At 43.7% G+C, this 19556-nt stretch overlaps 1 protein-coding gene across 1 annotated transcript in view; it reads right to left on the bottom strand.

The window, feature by feature from the left end:
* The window catches only part of LOC144798715 (FRAS1-related extracellular matrix protein 1-like), a 1110445-nt gene that overhangs the window by 151724 nt on the left and 939165 nt on the right, over nucleotides 1–19556 (bottom strand). The window contains exons 28-29 of the mRNA XM_078669731.1: nucleotides 14688–14817; nucleotides 14484–14556 (exon numbers count right to left, since the gene is read on the bottom strand). Of these exons, the coding sequence (XP_078525857.1) occupies nucleotides 14484–14556; nucleotides 14688–14817 (203 nt within the window). The remainder of the gene's footprint in view (nucleotides 1–14483; nucleotides 14557–14687; nucleotides 14818–19556) is intronic.

Below are 19556 nucleotides of genomic sequence, written 5' to 3'. Positions count from 1 at the left end.
AGCCTCAGGAACAACACGATACAGAATTGTTATGAGGTCTGATCTTCGCGCCTTTATAGACATAACATAAGTGCAGCTTCTGCCAACTTTGGGCTTGAGGCGGGTTTTTATATTGCTTTGCTTGAGGCACATACACACTTGATGCTGTTCGCATGCAGAGAGAGCTGGTGTATGCTGATGTGATCCCTTCATTCTAGGACACTGAGGTATGGGCCCGCCCTAATTCAACCCAAAGAGACCTTCTTAGCTATTAATATAATATGCGAGTTAGGGAGGGTGAGAAATAAGTGTTGTTAACCCTTATTAATTTACAGCATGGTAACATGCTGTCACCGTTCGCTTTCTATGGACTAGTAACTATGCTTGTAGCTTTGTTGTTGATAATATGTTTACTTGTATTATCTAAGATACTGCGCCTGAGAAGACGGCATTAGTAAATAAACATTTCAAATGCTCACGTGTTCTTCTTTACTCCATGTTCTGGTTTGAAATGATTGTATAACGAAAGAGTGCTCATGTGTTCCACGTAACCTGAGGTTGGTGAGTTCATGTTCTGGTTTGTCTAAACATTGGGAGTTGGTTATGACCAATGAGACACTGTAGCTAGCTCGGTAAGGGGTTTGTTGGGTACTGAGGTGAGTTTTGGGTCACCCTAATTCGCTGAGGTTCCAATCCTCTGTGCACAGTTCTGTGGGAGAACAGAAACCCTGCTACATGGCGCCCGTACGTTGGTGGTCGTATATCATGGCACTCGAGTAGTATATCATTCAAACCTTAACCCCTTCACTGTCGTTTCCGGAAAACGGTGGTGTCGGTGAAACCTACCTGTTTTTTGAAATAGGTCTTTTTTCAAGCTTGATTCTTTCTAAACGGTTTCCTTGAATTACTACCCAGTTGTGCTACAAAGTTCACTTTGTTTTTCAGTAGTTCCGGTGGAATCATGGCTGTGGCTGTGGCCATTGCGCAGCATAGTCGCATTGCGGTGCGCACCCATCTACAGACATACCAGGTCCCGTTGGAGGGCATGGCTGTGATTTTAGTGGTGTGTGCGGATCCGGCGTACCCGTTCGAACTGTTTTATTCATGGGTAACGTTTCCGGCAGTGGACGCAAATTCTGGTGTGTTCCACACCTACACACCCTCCCCTGTTCCGGCTGAATACACACCTACACACCCTCCCCTGTTCCGGCTGAATACACCCCGTACAGGGCACTGGAAATACCTATTGATCATTGGCAGCATCGCGTTTGGTTTGATGGCGCCCTCCCCCACTCTTTGTCCGCTGCGAGGTTAGGTCCACTTTCCATTCCAGGTACAAATTGGCCTGCTTTGGGTGGCTTCACCCCGCACCCGAATCACGGCGCTTGTCCCCTTGCAGATATTCGCAGACTACACGTTGTCTCAATTGCCGTGATTCGTGCATTAGTGCAATACATTGGTCGACATCTCCCGGGTGGTCCCCCGGGGGGTCCGGCCGTTCAAACAAAACGTGGTGGTTTACGGCTCAATCCGGTTATGGTAAATTCGGTTTTTGGTCAACGCCCTGATAATAAGGATGATTTTCCTTTTTGGCTGGCCGAGAAATTTGTCCAACTGGAAGCCGTGTTTCCCAATTCTACTCCTGCTGATAAACATAGAATGTTGATGATTACTTTACCTAAGGATATCACTCCCGAACTCGTTGACTGTGAAAGTTGGGGTAAAACTTTTGCGGCTGTTTATGCGAGGTGTTTCGGCACCCCATCTATGGCTGTACTGCCTACGATCATAAAACGTGTTCAGGATGATCACGGTCCAGAGGCAGCGGTTGAATTGGGTATGCGCCTGTGTGGTTCTTTTGAGATTGTAAGTGATCTCATACTCTCCAACATCAAGGGAGATGCTGTGAACTTCCAGGTTTTTAATGCCTTGGCGGCGTTACCCGATGCCGAAAAGCCCCGCCAGTTGGCGAAGATTGTGGTGGCCGCTTATAAAACAATCGGTCGCACAAGTAAGGGTTTGAAGTACTTCGCGGTTAAGGAGAAGAAACAACCACAAGTGCAATCTGCTGCGGCAGATGTACAACCCAAGTCCAAAAAACAGAATTGGCCTCAGAAACAGAAACAGGGGAAGCAACAACAGCAGACTCAGGAATCATATCCTGCGTCACAGTTCCCTGCTGCGGCTGAGAAAGTTTATGATTTGCGCGATCGCGCGATGATTAAATCACCTGATCGATTTCAGGTTTCTGATCAACGCTCTCCTCGTTCCTTTCAGGACTCATCGGCCCCGAAGACCAGTGGAGGAGGAGGCGGACGAGGACGTGGTGGCCAACAAGGACGTGGCCAGCCCCGCCAGACAGAAGGCGCAGGGAAGCAGGAGGATTCTACACCAAAGAGACCGCAGTTTGCGAAAAAGAAAGTCGCAGCCTTAACAGCGCATCGATATGCCACAGATAGTGAGAACGCGGCTTCGGAATCTGACGTGGGCTCTGACCTTGCTGGACAGCGCGGCGGAGATTACCATAGTCAGAGAGGCGCTGCGTCCACTACTGAGGGTGACAGCGACTGATGTCTATGTTGTAATTGAGACGGCAGACACAAGACTTGCTCCCCCTGAGCGACTTTATGAAATTGTCCTGTTAATTGAAGGTGACAAACAGCGTACTGTAAAAGGGGTGTTTTGGGAAAATCTTTCGTCTACATATGATATTTTGCTTTCGGAGGCTGACTGGCCCCCACCTTTTGTGCTCGTGGCGCCGCGAGGGGAGGAGGTAATCCTTCCCAGCTTCGCTAACACTGTCTCAAAAGAGCATGCGCAGCATTTTGCAGAAGAGTGGGCTCGGGCTCTCGCACCGGCTCTGTACCGTAACCAATGTGGTTGGGATAAATTGTCGCCTTGCCACGAAATTCCGTTGCGGTCTCAGCCGCAGCCTCAACCTCAATATCCCCTTCGGCGTGAAGCAAAATCTTCCGTCGCGGAAATCCTTGACCAATTGGAATATCAGGGAGTTATTGAAACATGTGTGTCACCGATGAATAACCCTCTTTTTACTGTGACCAAACCTGACGGTTCATATAGTTTGGTATTGGATTACCGGCATTTGAACTCGCATTGCCGTAACTGTGCAGTACAGAATACTCACGGCTCTGCCCTAGTGGATAGTCTAGTGCGTAAGCGTTTTAAAACAACGCTTGACATTTCCAACGGTTTCTATGCCCATAGATTGGGTGGCTTAAGCTCCCAATGCACCAGTTTTACATGCGCTGGGGTCCAAAAACAATTCCGGCGTCTCCCAATGGGCTATAAGAATAGTCCAGGTATTTTTACCGCACGTATAGTCTCCCTTTTGGAGAGTATCGACCCAGATGCTTGCTCGTATGTGGATGACATCTATCTCACAGACGACGAAATTTGGATGCATCTGTGTCGGGTAAATTCAATTATTTGTAACTTTGCTGACATGGGTTACAAATTTAACTTTGCAAAATCGCACATTGCTGAGTACACAGTGTTGTTCCTGGGCTATGAGCTCAACAATGAAGGTAGAGGATTGGCTCCTCACTTCTTGGAGAAATGCGCTCAGTTGCGCGCTCCTACAACACTGAAAAAATTACAGTCTTTACTGGGCTTTTTAAATTTCGGAAGGACATACATTCCGGAATATGCCCAGCGTATCAAGCCTCTGTATGCTCTGATACCACCTACTTATTCCAAATCATGCTGGCTGCCTGAGCACTCAGCCATCTTGCAGTCCTTGCAGGCTGATCTGCTCGCTTCTAAATTCTTACTGACTCGTGATAACCACACAAACCTGGTGATAAGGATTGTCCCTGGGACAGTGGGTTTCACGTACCTCACTTTTAATGAAGGAGACACAGTACCTATTGCTTACAAGTCGCACTTGTACACTTCGGCTGAAATGCGGTTTCCCACTGTGGAAAAGGTTTTAACAGCTGTGCAGACGGCGATTCTTAAAGAACGGGCTCTGTCACAGGGGAAACGCATGTTGGTTGTAACACCCTGTCCTCATTTGGAGGCAGTCACGAAAGCCAGTGTACCAAATTCAAAAGCTTTGCACCCTCGGTGGATACAATGGGCTGCGTCCTTGACGTCCACGGATGTCACGTTTATTTTGACGCCTCATTACGGTCGCAAGAGTTCTTGCAGTATGAGTTCGTTCACCCTGCTCCTCTGGCTATGCGACCTTTGGAGGACTTCCATTGCATCATATACACTGATGGTTCGGCGCAGGTTGCGCATGGCTCTAAACACGCCTACGTTTCCGCATGCGCCATTGTGGTCGGTGCAATGTTGAACGATGAGTTCGTTTCCAGGGAAGTGCACACGTTGCCACTGGGCGATTGCACCGCACAATTGGCAGAGCTTCGTGCTCTCTTACTAGCGTTGGAGTACGCTGATCCTAGTGTTACTACTCTTATTGTGAGTGATTCTTATTTCTGTGTCCAGTCTTACAATGAAAACTTGTTCTTTTGGATTCAGAATGAATTTCGTGATTCCAAGGGTAGCACAACAAAACACAAGATGATCTGGGTTCGAGTGGCGGAACTTAAGGCTAAGTTGCCGCTCGTTTATGTGATTCATACTCTTGGCCACCAGCGTATTGGGGTTCACGCTGTTGGTAACTCGCTTGCTGATGAGGCGGCGAAATCAGCAGTATCTACATACTTGGTTGCAGCAGTTACTAGGTCCAAAACTAAGATTGATAGTGAAATCTTGGCGGCTATTGCTGCCACTGAGAAGGGAGGTAAACATCCTACTGGATTCCCTTCGAAGTACACATACCACTTAAGTCCCGAAAAGGTTCCTTTTGTGAAAATTCCTGATGTTGGAGAACGTTTAATTCCCAACTCGGATCGCAGAGCTGACTTGATTACAGCGGCACATGAAGGTGTAGCGTCTGCGCATGCGGGCGTCTCGGCCACTGTAAGTCAATTACAACAACGCTTCTGGTGGCGGGGACTGTACAAACAGACGCGTGATTATGTCCTTCTTTGTGACATTTGCCAGCAGATTAAACCTTCAACTGCCACGCGTCCGCCACAGACACAGTTGTACATTTCTAATAAACCACTAGGATGTGTTTATTTGGATCACTGCGGTCCTTTTTCATCTGATACTGCGTATAAGTACATCTTAGTAGCAGTTGACTCATGCACACGCTTTGTGTGGGTATGGCCCTATCGCAGCGCTGATTCACGGACTGTCATTAGAGATTTGCGTGTCTTTGTAGGGATTTTTGCCTGTGGTACCTTCCATTCGGATCAGGGTCCGGCTTTCGCCTTTAAGGCGTATAAGGATGCCATGACTTCGTTGGGGGTCCAAGTCAAGTTTTCGTCTCCCTACAGACCTGAGGGTAACAGTGTAGTGGAGCGAATGAACCGTGATTTAAAGCAATCTTTGACAGCTCGAGTTATAGGCACTGGCAGAAACTGGCTGACCCATCTCAATGGCGTGCAGCGTGCGCTTAATAATCTCCCTAGAAGGTCTCTGGGTGGGCGGACCCCATACGAAATGCTCTTTGGCATCAAGATGTACGTCCCTGACCTTGACGGTCAAGACTGTGTGGTTCGCGCCACTTCCTTTGACGCAGATGAACATTGCAATGTTTTATAGAATCTACAAAAGACCAGAGACGGTCTTGCAAAGGAACATTTGCCCTCCACGTCGGATGTTGCGTTGCAGATCCCGGTAGTCGTCTGGCTACCCCAAGTTGGAGAACTGGTTCGTGAGAAGATCGATAACAAAAAAGAATTTGGTCCGTCCTATCGAGCTCCGGTTCCAGTCCTTGGAGTGAAGGGCACAAGAACAGTCATTTTACCACCGCTTCCTGGTCGTAAGGAAAACAGGTTTATTTCAATTGACAATGTCAAGATACACAGAGTGGCTGATTCTTCTTAGTAGGACACCAGCAGTTTCCTGTCCTTCCATTGTGAGAAATTCAGTTGTGCCCACTGCTTTTAATCATGAATCTGAAGTGGCCATTGAATTACCTGTGATTTCCAGTCCTTTATTGTGTAGTTTGCCAGGTGCAGATCAAAATGAAATAGACTATACATATCCCACCGATTTGTCCATGCCTGACCTGCAAGCACGTTTAGCCACGGAATCCAGATTTTCATTTGACTCTGTTTCCCTTGCCTCGAAGAAACCCTCTCGTTTTGCAGTTTATGCTACCTTATTCAAAAAACATTTTTTGATTCCCCCTTGGACATATATTTGGCTGGTGCTTTTTTCGATTTATCTTTTTATGTCAATTGGTTTTGTGTTTTATTTTTTCCGGTTGGTAAATGGACACTATGTCGAGGAAAGAACATGCATTCGCCATCTCAATGGAACTTTGGCCCCCCTTTCCTCATCGCATTCTGCACATAGACTGAGAAGAGACTTAACATTTGTTAACATCACTGCTTGGCCTGTCCTTGATGGGATCGTGTGGGATGCCGTTCGATTTCAAATTCATGGCCCTACGGAAGTTGTTAATGTCCCTAACGTGCTTAGAGTTAATATGGGGGATGTGGTGAAGCAAAACATACGTTCTGATGATTGGGATATTCAGGCCGTAGAGTCTTTATTTTCTGATTTGAAATACTATGCTGCCTTTGATGCTGAAGATTTATATTTAGAATCTGCTAATTATGGTGATTTATTTTGCTTTCAACATTTTGGCAATCACTTCTTACATAAAACGACATCCAGAAGGAATACTGTGAATTATACACAATGGGAGCATTGTCCGGCTCCTATACAAGGAAGTTCAAGTACTTTTTTGAAAAAGTACACATATTTTACTGACTTCAATCAGTCTAATCCCGAGTCCTTTTATTTCAAAATGACACAGAAGCCTATGTCCAAGGTTAGACTTACCGATACAAAACTATTGTATTCGAAGTCCTTTCTTGATCAGCTGGCTATTGGCGGTTATGAAGTATGGAAGGAAATAATTGACCTAAAATCAGTTTGGGGTTCTAAGGACTGGCAGGTACAAGGCGCTGAGGCTTTGCACCGTGCATGTCTCATCCCTAATCAGATTTTGTTTTTGAATTCTACTATTTCACAAACGACATGCTTTGGATTGGCTACTGCTAAAAAACTAAATTTTCCTTCAATCCCCAAGTTAGAGGAATATTGAGGCTGGAGGTATTATACTCAATTTTAGATTAGGGATTTACAGACCCTATTGCTGAATTCTTCCTTTAACATATCCAGTATAGACCCTAAAGGCTGGCTAGTGTGGCACAAGAGTGCTGATTCTTGCCAGCGCCGTTTTCTGGGTTTGTCTGACGGCTTTGCTCAGGTTAAACCTGATTCACGTTTTGAAACTGAGCATTCTGTCACAACTTACTCTGTGGGTAAATTATGTCAAACTTGGCTGAAACATTCTAAATTATCTGCAGTTAAATTACATTTGGCAAAACTAAATGATGATGTAGATTTAAATGATTTCATAAAAGGCCCGGCTGGTGGTAGGTCAAAAAGATGGATATATGCTGTCTACAATGAAATCTGGAAAACATCACAGATTGAGGCAGCAACACGCCTTAGGGCTATAGATCAAGCAAATCTAGAGAAAGTCCTTGCAGTGGTAGACAATAGTATTAACATGCTTTCTTCACGCATTTACACTTTGGATAACATTGTGTCTTCTGTAGTGGATATTGTGCATGATGAGGTATCTGTTTTGTACCATGGTCAGAACCAATTACGTTCTATCATGCAATTTGCATGGACCCTGCAAACGCTTAAATCTGGCAAGGTGCCATGGGGCTACATGAACGTGTCCTCTCTCTTTGCACCCTTTAATTTGACTGACAAACAACGCTTGCTTTCTATGCGAGATGCTTCTTTTTCTATGTTACATATTGAGAAATTGGAATCCTTGCCTTTTTCTGTGGCAGAAGCCTCAGCTGCAACGTGGCTTATCCACGGTCTGTTAACATTACCTTTTGCTTTGTATAAATTTACTAACTGTATGAAATATGTTGCCATAGGTTGCTATGAGCCTTTGGGTAGTGGTTTTCTCCATGAAGTATGGTCCCTTCCTTTCACTTATAGATGTTTGAGGGACGGCCAAGAAGTTTATCTAAATGGGGAGGAATGTACAGAAACTCCAGATCATTCGTTAATGTGTAGACACATACAATTACACGGTTCTTGCAACCAGGACCGACCAAACTTGGCCTGTGTTTTAAAAGGCACTCCTGTACCATCAATTACCCCGACTTTTACCTTGTTAGGGAACGGAAGTTATTTACTTTTGAATAATGAAGATTGTTGCGGGTTAATTAAGGGTGTAGCTTATGTGTTAACAGTAAGTGAGCGTGTCGTTTGCTGCAGAAATGTCCTGTACCCACCCACACATAAGAATAGGGAGGTTTCCATTTGGCCACGCATACCAACCTTGAAGGCAGAGTTCAACGGCATGACTAGACTGAGGGCTCTATTGTCCCAGAAAGAAGTGGCCTTGAGTTCGGCTCGGGAAACTTTCGTGCTTCACATAGCTAACACCCGGACCGAGGTTCAGGCCCTTTTAAATACTGATTTACCGTTGCATTTTGGCGAAATGATACATTCTATCTTTAACGCGTCCTCGACATCTGGGCTAGCGCATTTTTTTAAAGCAGTTAGCAGCGGCCTTGTGACTTCATTTGTAAAAATATTTGGAGTAATCCCTAGTTTCTTTCATTCCATTTTCTCGAGTCTGTTTGGTGGATTCCCGGTTTTACTGGCACTAGCGGCAGGCGTCCTAGTTGTTCTCTGCTTCCTTAAATATGGATGCCCCACATGTGGAAGAAGCGGCCCAGCCTCTGCTGCCGCTGTTTCACAACCGAATGCTTGAATATTTTGGCACACTGCCGCTTGCGATTTTAAGCACGGCATATGGATTATCGTTTCGATTTTCCTACTTCACCTGTGTCCAGCCTGTGTTTCACTGCCAGAGCTGTGAATTTGATTGGGCCATTGATTTGTGTCTCTGTGGACCAGTTTCTCCTGGCGTCGATTTTAATCAGCTGATGAGTCCTATCACTACTCACGAGTTGGTTTGTTCTGACGAAAGGATTATGGCCATAGCAGCGGTGCATGGACTAATGGGTCCCTGGGATATATTCTCGGCAGCGCAGGATTTCTTGGAACTGAGCTTTCTGGAGAACCCACCAAGTTGTCCTCTGATGGTAATAGAGGCTCCGATACTTGGGGAACACGTATGTTCTTTTCCACTTTTGAATTGGATGGCTGAACTGTTTTCTGATGAAGACGGTGATTTCATGCTGGAGGCTGTTGCTGCATATTTTGCTTATACGGTCTTGTCCTAAAAACTCTTCCATGGTTTATTTCCGGCCATTTGACTTTCAGCTTGCATATTTTGCGATTTTTAGTACATTGATCAATTTCACAGACCTATTGACTTGAGCAAAATATTAGAATTTTTTTAAGTATTTTCATGGCTCGCAGTTCTTGAACTCTGCTTTCATGAAGTTGCCCTTATCTTATCTTATCCGTCCTCGGATCATGGGGGGGTGTCATATAGCTGCTGTATATCTTTATAATGTGTTAAGTTAGCATAGGCTCATTAAATGTTTAAACGCCATTTTTTCCTTTTGCTGCTTCTGCACACGACACTTAATTGTTGATTTAGCTTTCAACCTAGTAGTTCGTTGTGATTTACTTGAGAATAATATGTTATTACTCTGATATCAGCTTTGCTTAATAAACTATGTCTGCACATAGAGTGCTGAAGCCTCAGGAACAACACGATACAGAATTGTTATGAGGTCTGATCTTCGCGCCTTTATAGACATAACATAAGTGCAGCTTCTGCCAACTTTGGGCTTGAGGCGGGTTTTTATATTGCTTTGCTTGAGGCACATACACACTTGATGCTGTTCGCATGCAGAGAGAGCTGGTGTATGCTGATGTGATCCCTTCATTCTAGGACACTGAGGTATGGGCCCGCCCTAATTCAACCCAAAGAGACCTTCTTAGCTATTAATATAATATGCGAGTTAGGGAGGGTGAGAAATAAGTGTTGTTAACCCTTATTAATTTACAGCATGGTAACATGCTGTCACCGTTCGCTTTCTATGGACTAGTAACTATGCTTGTAGCTTTGTTGTTGATAATATGTTTACTTGTATTATCTAAGATACTGCGCCTGAGAAGACGGCATTAGTAAATAAACATTTCAAATGCTCACGTGTTCTTCTTTACTCCATGTTCTGGTTTGAAATGATTGTATAACGAAAGAGTGCTCATGTGTTCCACGTAACCTGAGGTTGGTGAGTTCATGTTCTGGTTTGTCTAAACATTGGGAGTTGGTTATGACCAATGAGACACTGTAGCTAGCTCGGTAAGGGGTTTGTTGGGTACTGAGGTGAGTTTTGGGTCACCCTAATTCGCTGAGGTTCCAATCCTCTGTGCACAGTTCTGTGGGAGAACAGAAACCCTGCTACAACTCTGTAGCTTGAAAAGTGGCCAAAGTCAATAACCAGCATCAGCAAGGTAGGGAAGGAAGATTCTGTCTTCGTCAAGAGCATAAGAATGTCATCCGCATATAGCTACAGCTTGATTTCACAACCTAATGTATATATGTTGGGGATTTGTGGAGGCCCTCTTATTTTGGTCACCAGAGGTTCTAATGCCAAAAAAGGAGGAGAGAAAGGGGGCACCCCTGTTGTGTTCCCCTGGTGATGGCAAATCAGTTTGAAAGGAAACAATTGCTGTTAATCTGAGCCATCAGGTAGTTGTGAAACAAAGCTTCATGAGTTGTATAAAGTGCTACTGGAAACCTGCCTTTGATAGTATGTGGCAAAGGTAAAGCCATTCAATCTGATCAGATGTCCTCTCGGCATCAAAAGAGAGAGCACTACTTTCCTTTCTCTATCCATGTTAGCCTGCCAGCTGATGTGGGAAAGCAACCTCTTATCATTACAGGGGGGCCACCATTGGTACAAAGCCCACATGGGATCTATGAACCAACAGAGGAATGGATCTCTTAAACAAGGTCGCCAGAACTTTGGGAGGCATCTTTAAGCATGCATTAATCAGCAAAATGGACCTGTAACTACTGCAAAGCTGTGGATCTTTATCCAGCTTTGGAAGGAAAATAATGGTGGCATAATTGAATTCAGGCGGAGGGAGGCAGTTTTGCTCATCTGTTTATAAACCTTTTCCAGCAATTGGGCCAGAAACTGAACATTCATTTTATAGTAGGAGGGGGATGGGCGCACACTGCCTCACACTCCAGCACTCAGTTTGCCCTGATGCATCATAATAAATGCAGTGCATGATAACACTTTCTTTGATGTCAGGCTTTAGTTTTTCACCCTTGTTGGTGCAGCCAGTACTGTGTATCTCTAGACACGTGTTTCAGGATAATTGTCCTTCTTCAGTAGAGAGCAACACTTTTTTGGGGGGTGCTGGAGATGCTGCCCAAAGTCTTCTCAGGTCTCTGTACCACTCGCTGGGTGCAGGTGCATCAACCAGAGCTCGTCAGCTCGTTAGCTCAAGGAAGCCTTTTCAAATAGGAGGGGGGTGGGTGCACATTGCCTCACACTCCAGCACTCAGTTTGCCCCGATGCATCATAATAAACACAGTGCATGATAACACTTTCTTCGGTGTCGGCTTTAGTTTTTCACCCTTGTTGGTGCAGCCAGTGCTGTGTATCTCTAGAAACGTGTTTCAGGATAATTTCCTTCTTCAGTAGAGAGCAACACTTTTTTGAGGGGTGCTGACTTTAAACATAGACAAAGGTTTGTGGGAAATATATATTGCTCCATTTCTGATATTTAAAGCAGCTTCAGTAGAGCAAAATTAAGTTTGCTATTTTTTTTAACGATTTAGTTACAGGTTGGTTGCAGTACGATATTGATATGAAAGAAGGGTTTAAAAATGTTTATGCAATATATAATGGAGATAAATGTAATTGCTCTGTTCCTCACTGAACAAGCAGCAAAAAAAGGTGCATAATCAGAATTTGTTCTATTCTCCTCTTTTAATAATCCTTCCTTTTGCTGCACACAAATAAATATATCCTGACTCATTACATTTCATTTATGGAGTAGATAAACGGTTTTCAACATTTTGAGCTGTGTGGAAACACAAGGAATTCTTACTGGAATCTGAAGACCCTCTCACTGAGTTACCATTGGAAGCCAGGAATCCACAGCTTAAGCAATTTGAACATTAAAACAAGATCCCAAAGTACACACCAAACAAATGTTTGAAAACTGAAATATTTTGTATAGCTCCCAATCAAATTATGAAAAGGTTTTCACATTTCAATTTTGCTTCTTTATTTGTATATACTTTATTACGTTTAATATTATGTAATTTTGTTAAACAGTCACAGACCTCCAGAGTAGGACTTGTGGATCCCTAAGGGTCCTCGGATCACAGGTTAAAAACCACTGGAGTACAATTTAGGCATGGAATTAGGTTTAGCTTTAAGCCTACTTGCCCCAAAACCCTATGTTTTGACACCAAAATGAAGTATATAGGTTAATGGTTCCTGAAATATTACATCATCACTGCAACACATCTGACATTTTTAAAAATGTTATCCAGAAAAATTCGGCCAGGATCAGCAAGGTTTACCCAAGCTAAATTACTTCTCTAATGATCCAAAAACACAAATCAAAAATGAAAATCTATGGACAACAATTCTTTTATGGAGTTATATCAGGGGGCCGGGGTTATTTGAATCAGAGGGTGGATTACTGTCTCTAGTGAAAGGAAGGCCAGTGGCTTAAAACAGTGGGCCTGCTTTTCACTAATGCTCTGCTCCTAGTTTCGGCACAGGCTATTGCCCGCCCTTGGAACAGAGCATTTGATGTATAACTGAGCTCTGTCCCGGTCTGAGCCAGCAGACACAATCAAGGATGCACAGTGTCGTGAAGTGACACAGTGCACAGCCTATGTCATGTGGCCCATGGTCTCTGTACGATATAGCCAACATAAGGAAACTCTGATATTGGGACATTATCAACTAAATCTTAGTCTCAAAATTTTAAGTCGATGTTTGGTGATTTCAGATGAACAATTGTAAGCGAGGAAAAAGAAGAGGGATAATACAGAGTGGGCAACAGGAAGATAGTGACAGATCACCAGGAGCTGCGGAGGCTGGAACTGGAGGCCTGGAGACAGGCGTGAGGGTCAAACATGAAGCGATGAGGGCAAAAACAAATGAACAAACAGCCACAGGTAATCACCAAACAGTTATGTTTTGTATTTTTCCAGAATTCTAGCAGATGTTATAATTATCTGAGTTCTTCGCATAATGAATGTCAAAGGAAGGGGATAGAACCTGAGAAAGGATGGGCTACAGTAAGATGGGACTTACATTTCTGTGTTTATGTCCAGGCATAAAGGCTACTTGAGCTGACCTAAACAACCCAGCATGGGAAATGTAAAATTCTGTGGATCAACTCAAACGTCCCACTTGATCGATAATGTACTTTACCCTACTGCACATGCATGGGACATATTCATTTTATCCCACCTTGGCTGAACTTTCCTTACAAGAACCCTGTGCCAGGTCAAGATTCCCATATGGGAAGGGAGTTGCAGGTAAGCACATATCCTTGGTCACTCCTATGCGAAGAAGGGATGCACAATGATCTGTCCATGGCACACCACTGACCGTGCCTAAGGTCATCATTTTGTATTGCATCTATCTATATATGTATACTTGTGGAATTCAACGTTCAGACAAGCAACAAGGTTTGCACATGCATACACTCCCTTTGGGAATCTACCCAAGTGCGGAATGCGCTTGTTTGTGACTCTGACGCTCAACCGCCATCTGTAAATTTATTGCGAATTAAAAGTAGACTTTTGCTTAGGAGACGATTTATCAAGAACTAGCGTTTTCATACTACGTTTGTAAAAGTATAGACACTGCTAAACACAATCAAACTCAGAGTTTCCAAGTGAGTATGATGAAAGTCTGAGTCAGCCCTGCAAACTTTGAGTACACGACCTTCAGATTACATAGATCACTGCAGAGGACACAGTGACCTTTGCACATTTTCCCTGATTTATTCGGCTGTCTACTTTGTACATAACTTGTACATAAACCTAACCTGAAACATGCCTTCCTCTTTAACACCACTGGTTATCCGGGTAGGGCACCATAAACACGACTGATGAAACAATTGATGAAACAAAAATACAGTTGAAGAGAAATAAAGCGAAAGTACGTAGAGTGGATGAAATGCGTGAGCAGTGATTGAGTAGCACTTGGTAAGTTGTTGAATGGACGAACCCTTTCCCTACTATGAAGGAGCCCGCCTTCATTTCATCCCTGTGCAGTCGACATACAGTATTGCTGCTTCCAGGAGATGCCGCTTGGACATAAGCAAACGAGGTCAACAAGAGAAGGGCCACTTGGTAACAGGTAAATGGAGAGAAAGGGCCAAGCAATGGATGCATAACATGCAATAAGTGTTTGTTTAATGCACACTGGTATGAATGCAAAACTTACCAGGATCGAATTGGACGAGGCTGGCGGTGCTGTGGGTGAAGTCCAATCCAAGTCTAGCTGAAGCTTCTAGGACCTTGTAAGGAAAGAAGGCACGCTTGTTGTATAACTGAAGAACTTTGTTTTAATGTATTAGTGTATAGCTAATTTTGTATCGGAAACAATAATAACCAAAAGGCATGGTTGCAGTTGTGTTCAGTATCTTACCTTGATGCCAACAAATGTAGGGTCTTTACTCTGCCCTCTTCTCGTCAGCCTAACGGCAAGGGTTCCCACATTCTCGCAGACCCGGTAAGAAGTTTCTGCCAACTCAATCCTCGACCATTTAATATCTAGTCTGAAACAACAAAGCACATCATTTACTCATACACTCGCAGACATTAATCAAAAAAAGAATAAAAACTGAAGGATGTGGAGTAATGCTTAAAGGTGGATCAGTATACAACTACTTATTTTTGTAGTTTTACAAAGTGGCAATCAAACTATCCCAACTATAGCTATGTCCAAAGTATATATTAAGCCACTGCTCCTGCAATGTATCTGTGGGTACCAGTATGACCAGCTTGACATTTTGTAGCAAACAGGGAATACTCTCTTCAGAGTGAGTGGTCTGATTACTGCATAGTACTTCAAAACAATTCTTGTCACAAAGCAATTCCAACTCAGGAAGGTAAATGCACCTAAACTATCCCAGAGAGCCAGGAATCTGGGAGTTATCTTCTAGGAAGGCCTATCATAAATCACCTCAAATTAATTTTGTTTTCTCAATCATTAATATGTGGCTGTCCATGCTCCAGAGCATCTTTCCATTTGTTCAGTCTTCATATCAGATAGGGCAAATGAGAAATCTAGTTATAGTACACCTGGGCCATTTTCACCTCATTTCCACTGATCTTCCTAAAAAGCTAAAAAAGGCTTCAGAATCAGGCAGAGAGTTGGTACCTCAATTTGCAAAAAAGGATCACTTTAATTTAGTTCTGAAAGTCCCTCCAAAGGCTCTCGCTGGAACTGGGAACCAAGGCATAGATGCATCAAGCGAAATTGTGATCGCAATCGCTGCGAAACAATGATTGCGATAGCTATTTCCTCCTCTGCAATGCATCAAGTAGAAAAGCAACAAAAAGTGAATTTGCAAAACAGCGAATCGCAAAACCCATTGGAAACCCCCTTTGCGAATCCATAATAGCGATTATCAACAGATATTGCGAAATCATCTGTGAATTCGCAAACAAATAGCAAATTCTCAAATAAATCGCTATCCACATTCATCACAAATCGCAACTAGCGAAAATACCATAATTCGCTAAATACGAGTCACAATTTAAGGAGAAGCTAAACCAGGTGGTAACCATGAAGTCAAATTGGAAAAAATATATATATATTCCAAACAACAAACAGGTGTTGCCTCAATCAAACACACTTAAGGAGACTCAGTAGGAGCATGCGGAGAGTCACAATGGCAGGTCTCTACATCATGGCAAGGCGGCTGAGGCTCCAGGCTGCAGCCCAGAACCGACGCAGAATCCATGAGTGCTTCTTCCGGCTGCGGATTACACTACTGGGACAGACTAAAGAGGAGATCTACTCCAAATACAGGCTCAATGGGGCAATAATTACGAAGCTCATCAGAGACCCTGACCCCCTGATGCAGCACCCAACACGACGGACCAATGCCGTGCCCACCCATGTCCAGGTCCTGTGCTGCCTGCACCTCCTGGCCTCCGGCAGCTTCCAGGGGATAGTCGCAGTTGCAGGGGGTATATCCCAGAGTACACTCTCACGCTGACTACAGAGTTTCCTGGACGCCAGCAGTATGTTGGCCATTTTCTCGATGACCTTTGCTAGGAAGGGGAGCAGGGAGATAGGCCGGAAGTTCTTGAGGTCTTTGGGGTCCGCCTTGGGTTTTTGAGGAGGGCGTTGATTTCGGCGTGCTTCCAGCTTTCCGGGAATGTAGCTGTGTTGAAGGAGATGTTGATGACCTTCCGTAGTTGGGGTGCGATGGTTGCATCTGCTTTGTTGAAAACGTGGTGTGGGCAGGGGTCTGATTGAGATCCAGAGTGGATGGAGTTCATAACCTTGCGTGTCTCGTCATCGTTGGCGGGACCTTCCTTTTGGTGGGCATAATAGGGCATTGCACTTCAGTCTTGTTCAGATTCACTTTTAGACTTCAGAGGTACAGACCTCCTTGTGACATCTCTGTTGTGTGACTTCATACTAAACAATATCTTTTACTTTGATAACTTCTACAGAAGTTCTGCTATGCTGAAACCTTCCTATGCTTCCCTCACTTAATAGGGTTTCCCTGATTCCCAATTAGAATAGCATTTAGATGATCTTATTAGACAACTTCATATAAAGGCAAGAGGATCGAAACTTTCAATCTATTCACCAGACCTTATTTCTCATTCTTTGCATAACAGCTACCAAATTCCTCATTTGCTTCTTGTTTAATTTTACTCGCCGTTTCAGATATCATCTAGTGAGCCTGTATTTATTACTATGTTTCTGAGATTGATTCATATCAGCTTGGCTTCGAATCATAATAAATCCATACTTAATCCCACCATTCGGCTCAGAGCTGTACTGTGTGACCAAATGAGTTACGCTGTAATTGGTAAATTTTAGTTGATCCTAACTGTTATGTTCTGTGTTAAGTTCTATGTATCCTTGGCAGCAGGGTTCCTAGCAACTGTATGCTTCTACTACTGGAATGCATGCTGTTGGATTCCAGGAGAGAGGCAGACGTTGCTGCAGGAAGACCGGCTGCTGGGGGTTGCTGTACTTCGCTCAATAAATCGTCTTCTTACTTCCTTTATGGAATATTTTATTTTCAAAACTCACTCCTTTTATTCCTCAGAACTTTCCATCGCAGGGGACCAGGAAGATGGAGTTCATATTTGATGCATTATCACATCTTTAACCCCTTGCCTGCGCTGAACGTTCCGCACTAGTGCGGAACGTTCTATTGCGCGGACGGGGCCGCGACGTTCAACGGACGTGCGCAGCACTACCGAGGTAGTGCACGCGACATACGCTGAACGTCGGCAGCAGCGATGGGGTTAAGCAGGATTCGTCCAAATATAAGAAAATGCATTCAAAGATGGTTGCCGTAGTTGTCACTAAATGACCCATAATGTTGATAAATGAATAATTATTTTGTGTCAGTCGTGAAACCCATCATTTCACAACATATCACCAAACTGTTGACGTTTCCACACAACTCCATTTTGTTCTTATGCACTGATTGTCTATGATGTACAGCATGCCTGTGCGAAATGCTCCATTCATGTCAAAGAAATATAAAAACAAAGCCCCTGATTTAAGTATGAATCAAAACTAGTATTGTTCAGTACTAATTTTATCGGGCTCTCTCCCTTTAGCTGCAAGTTGCCGGCCAGAGGAGTAAAGATCCGCAAAATGTGCAATGAAATGTAAAGTTGATCCCATTCACTTTTGGACCAGTGATTGATAATTAACGAAAAGGGATCGCTACCTTGTAACATTACTGCACTTTTCAAACTGGAGAGACAGTGATAACAGCACAGATTGCGCGTGCCTGCACATCTGCTGCTGTCTTGTCCCTTTGTTACTCCTCGTGGAAGACTAGTCTAGCACACTCCTGGCATTCTACACAATGCCAGATTCACACATCCATCAGGTGTCGCGGGGAAACAGCTGTGAATGTAAATGTTTCTGTAAGGTGTTACGTATTATGAGAACAGGAGAGCTAAAGTTCAGCATCTGGACTATGTCACAATTTGGAGTTTTTTCATTGCGTGAGATTTACGTAAAATGCCGTCAGTTTATTGAGTGCCATTGAACACGTGATAAAAGTGCATCTTCAAAATAAATTAATGTCATTGCAATATTTCACATTGCAGGAAAATGTAATTTTGAAAGATAGAATCGTACAGAAATGTGTAGCCACTGGCTAGAATATGAATGTATTAAAATAAAACCTATTCCCAATAACATGGAGAAAGAATATATTTCATCATATTAGCAATACATAGTACTCCTAATGTTTGCGACGCACTGGCCGTTTTCACAGATCAAATCTATTATAGTTTTTTTAGGTACATTTGTTAATATTATGGAATTCGTCGTGTTTTTAGCTCCACTTGAGCTCCAGTGGATTGTTCAGTTATGGAAAACAGTATCAGACCGATTTGTACGGATCGTTTCTAGATATATTAATGTATGCTAAAAGTTTCAGTGTGTGACTTGCGCACAACTAAAAACATTTGAGTTGTCTCTGGCACACTCAGAACTCCAATTAGGAAAATACACAACAATGTATCCATGATGCAGTGGTACACAATTGTTTCTAGAAACTTAGCGGTATGACCACCAGCAGTACAGGCAGACGAGAGCAACAGACAAGCAGATGATAAAATAGATGCGATCATACCCGTTCCCCCAAAACCCCCCCCTCACCCCAAACTCACAACTTCAACTCTCTCTTCCTCCTTGATGTTCCAGAAACAGTGTTTAACTTGAGCCGGTGGTTGCAGGTGGAGCCCACCAACAGTACATTTCAGAGATTGGCACTTATTTTTCCGTGAACAACCTTTGATCCAGAGCAAGAGAGAGAATAAACACAAACGGGGGAAGAAGGAGGAAGAGAACGGTGAAAAAGCAGCAATAAAGGGAGAAACCAGGGCTGATAGAGGTTCTGAAATAGTGTGAGAAAGAGGCAGGGAGTGTTTAGTGGTGGATGAAGGAGGCAAGAGGTGAAAGCAAAACTATGTAACTTTGGCATTTCGCACCCAGACCTTCCATAGCACTCACTGCGGGCTTTAGAACAAAACGTACTGTTTCACAAATTAAGAACTGCCCACAAAACACATTACCTGGTTTCTGCTGTTAGTTTTCTGCCCTTAATGAATTTTTCCCCCAGATACAAACAAAAATAGATAACCATTAATATGTAAAGTGTGACAGCCACAGCATAGGGGTAACCCCACTCATTGTGCAAAGGACATCAACACTGGGCATTGCGCTCCTCTGGAGGAACTCTACCTCCATTTGTCTGGGATATGAGATCGCTTCTGAGCAAGTTCAATCCCACGCATT

The sequence above is a fragment of the Lissotriton helveticus genome, chromosome 1_2 (assembly GCF_964261635.1).
Source record: "Lissotriton helveticus chromosome 1_2, aLisHel1.1, whole genome shotgun sequence".
Classification (NCBI taxonomy): domain Eukaryota; kingdom Metazoa; phylum Chordata; class Amphibia; order Caudata; family Salamandridae; genus Lissotriton; species Lissotriton helveticus.
This window is presented reverse-complemented; position numbering and strand designations above follow the sequence as displayed.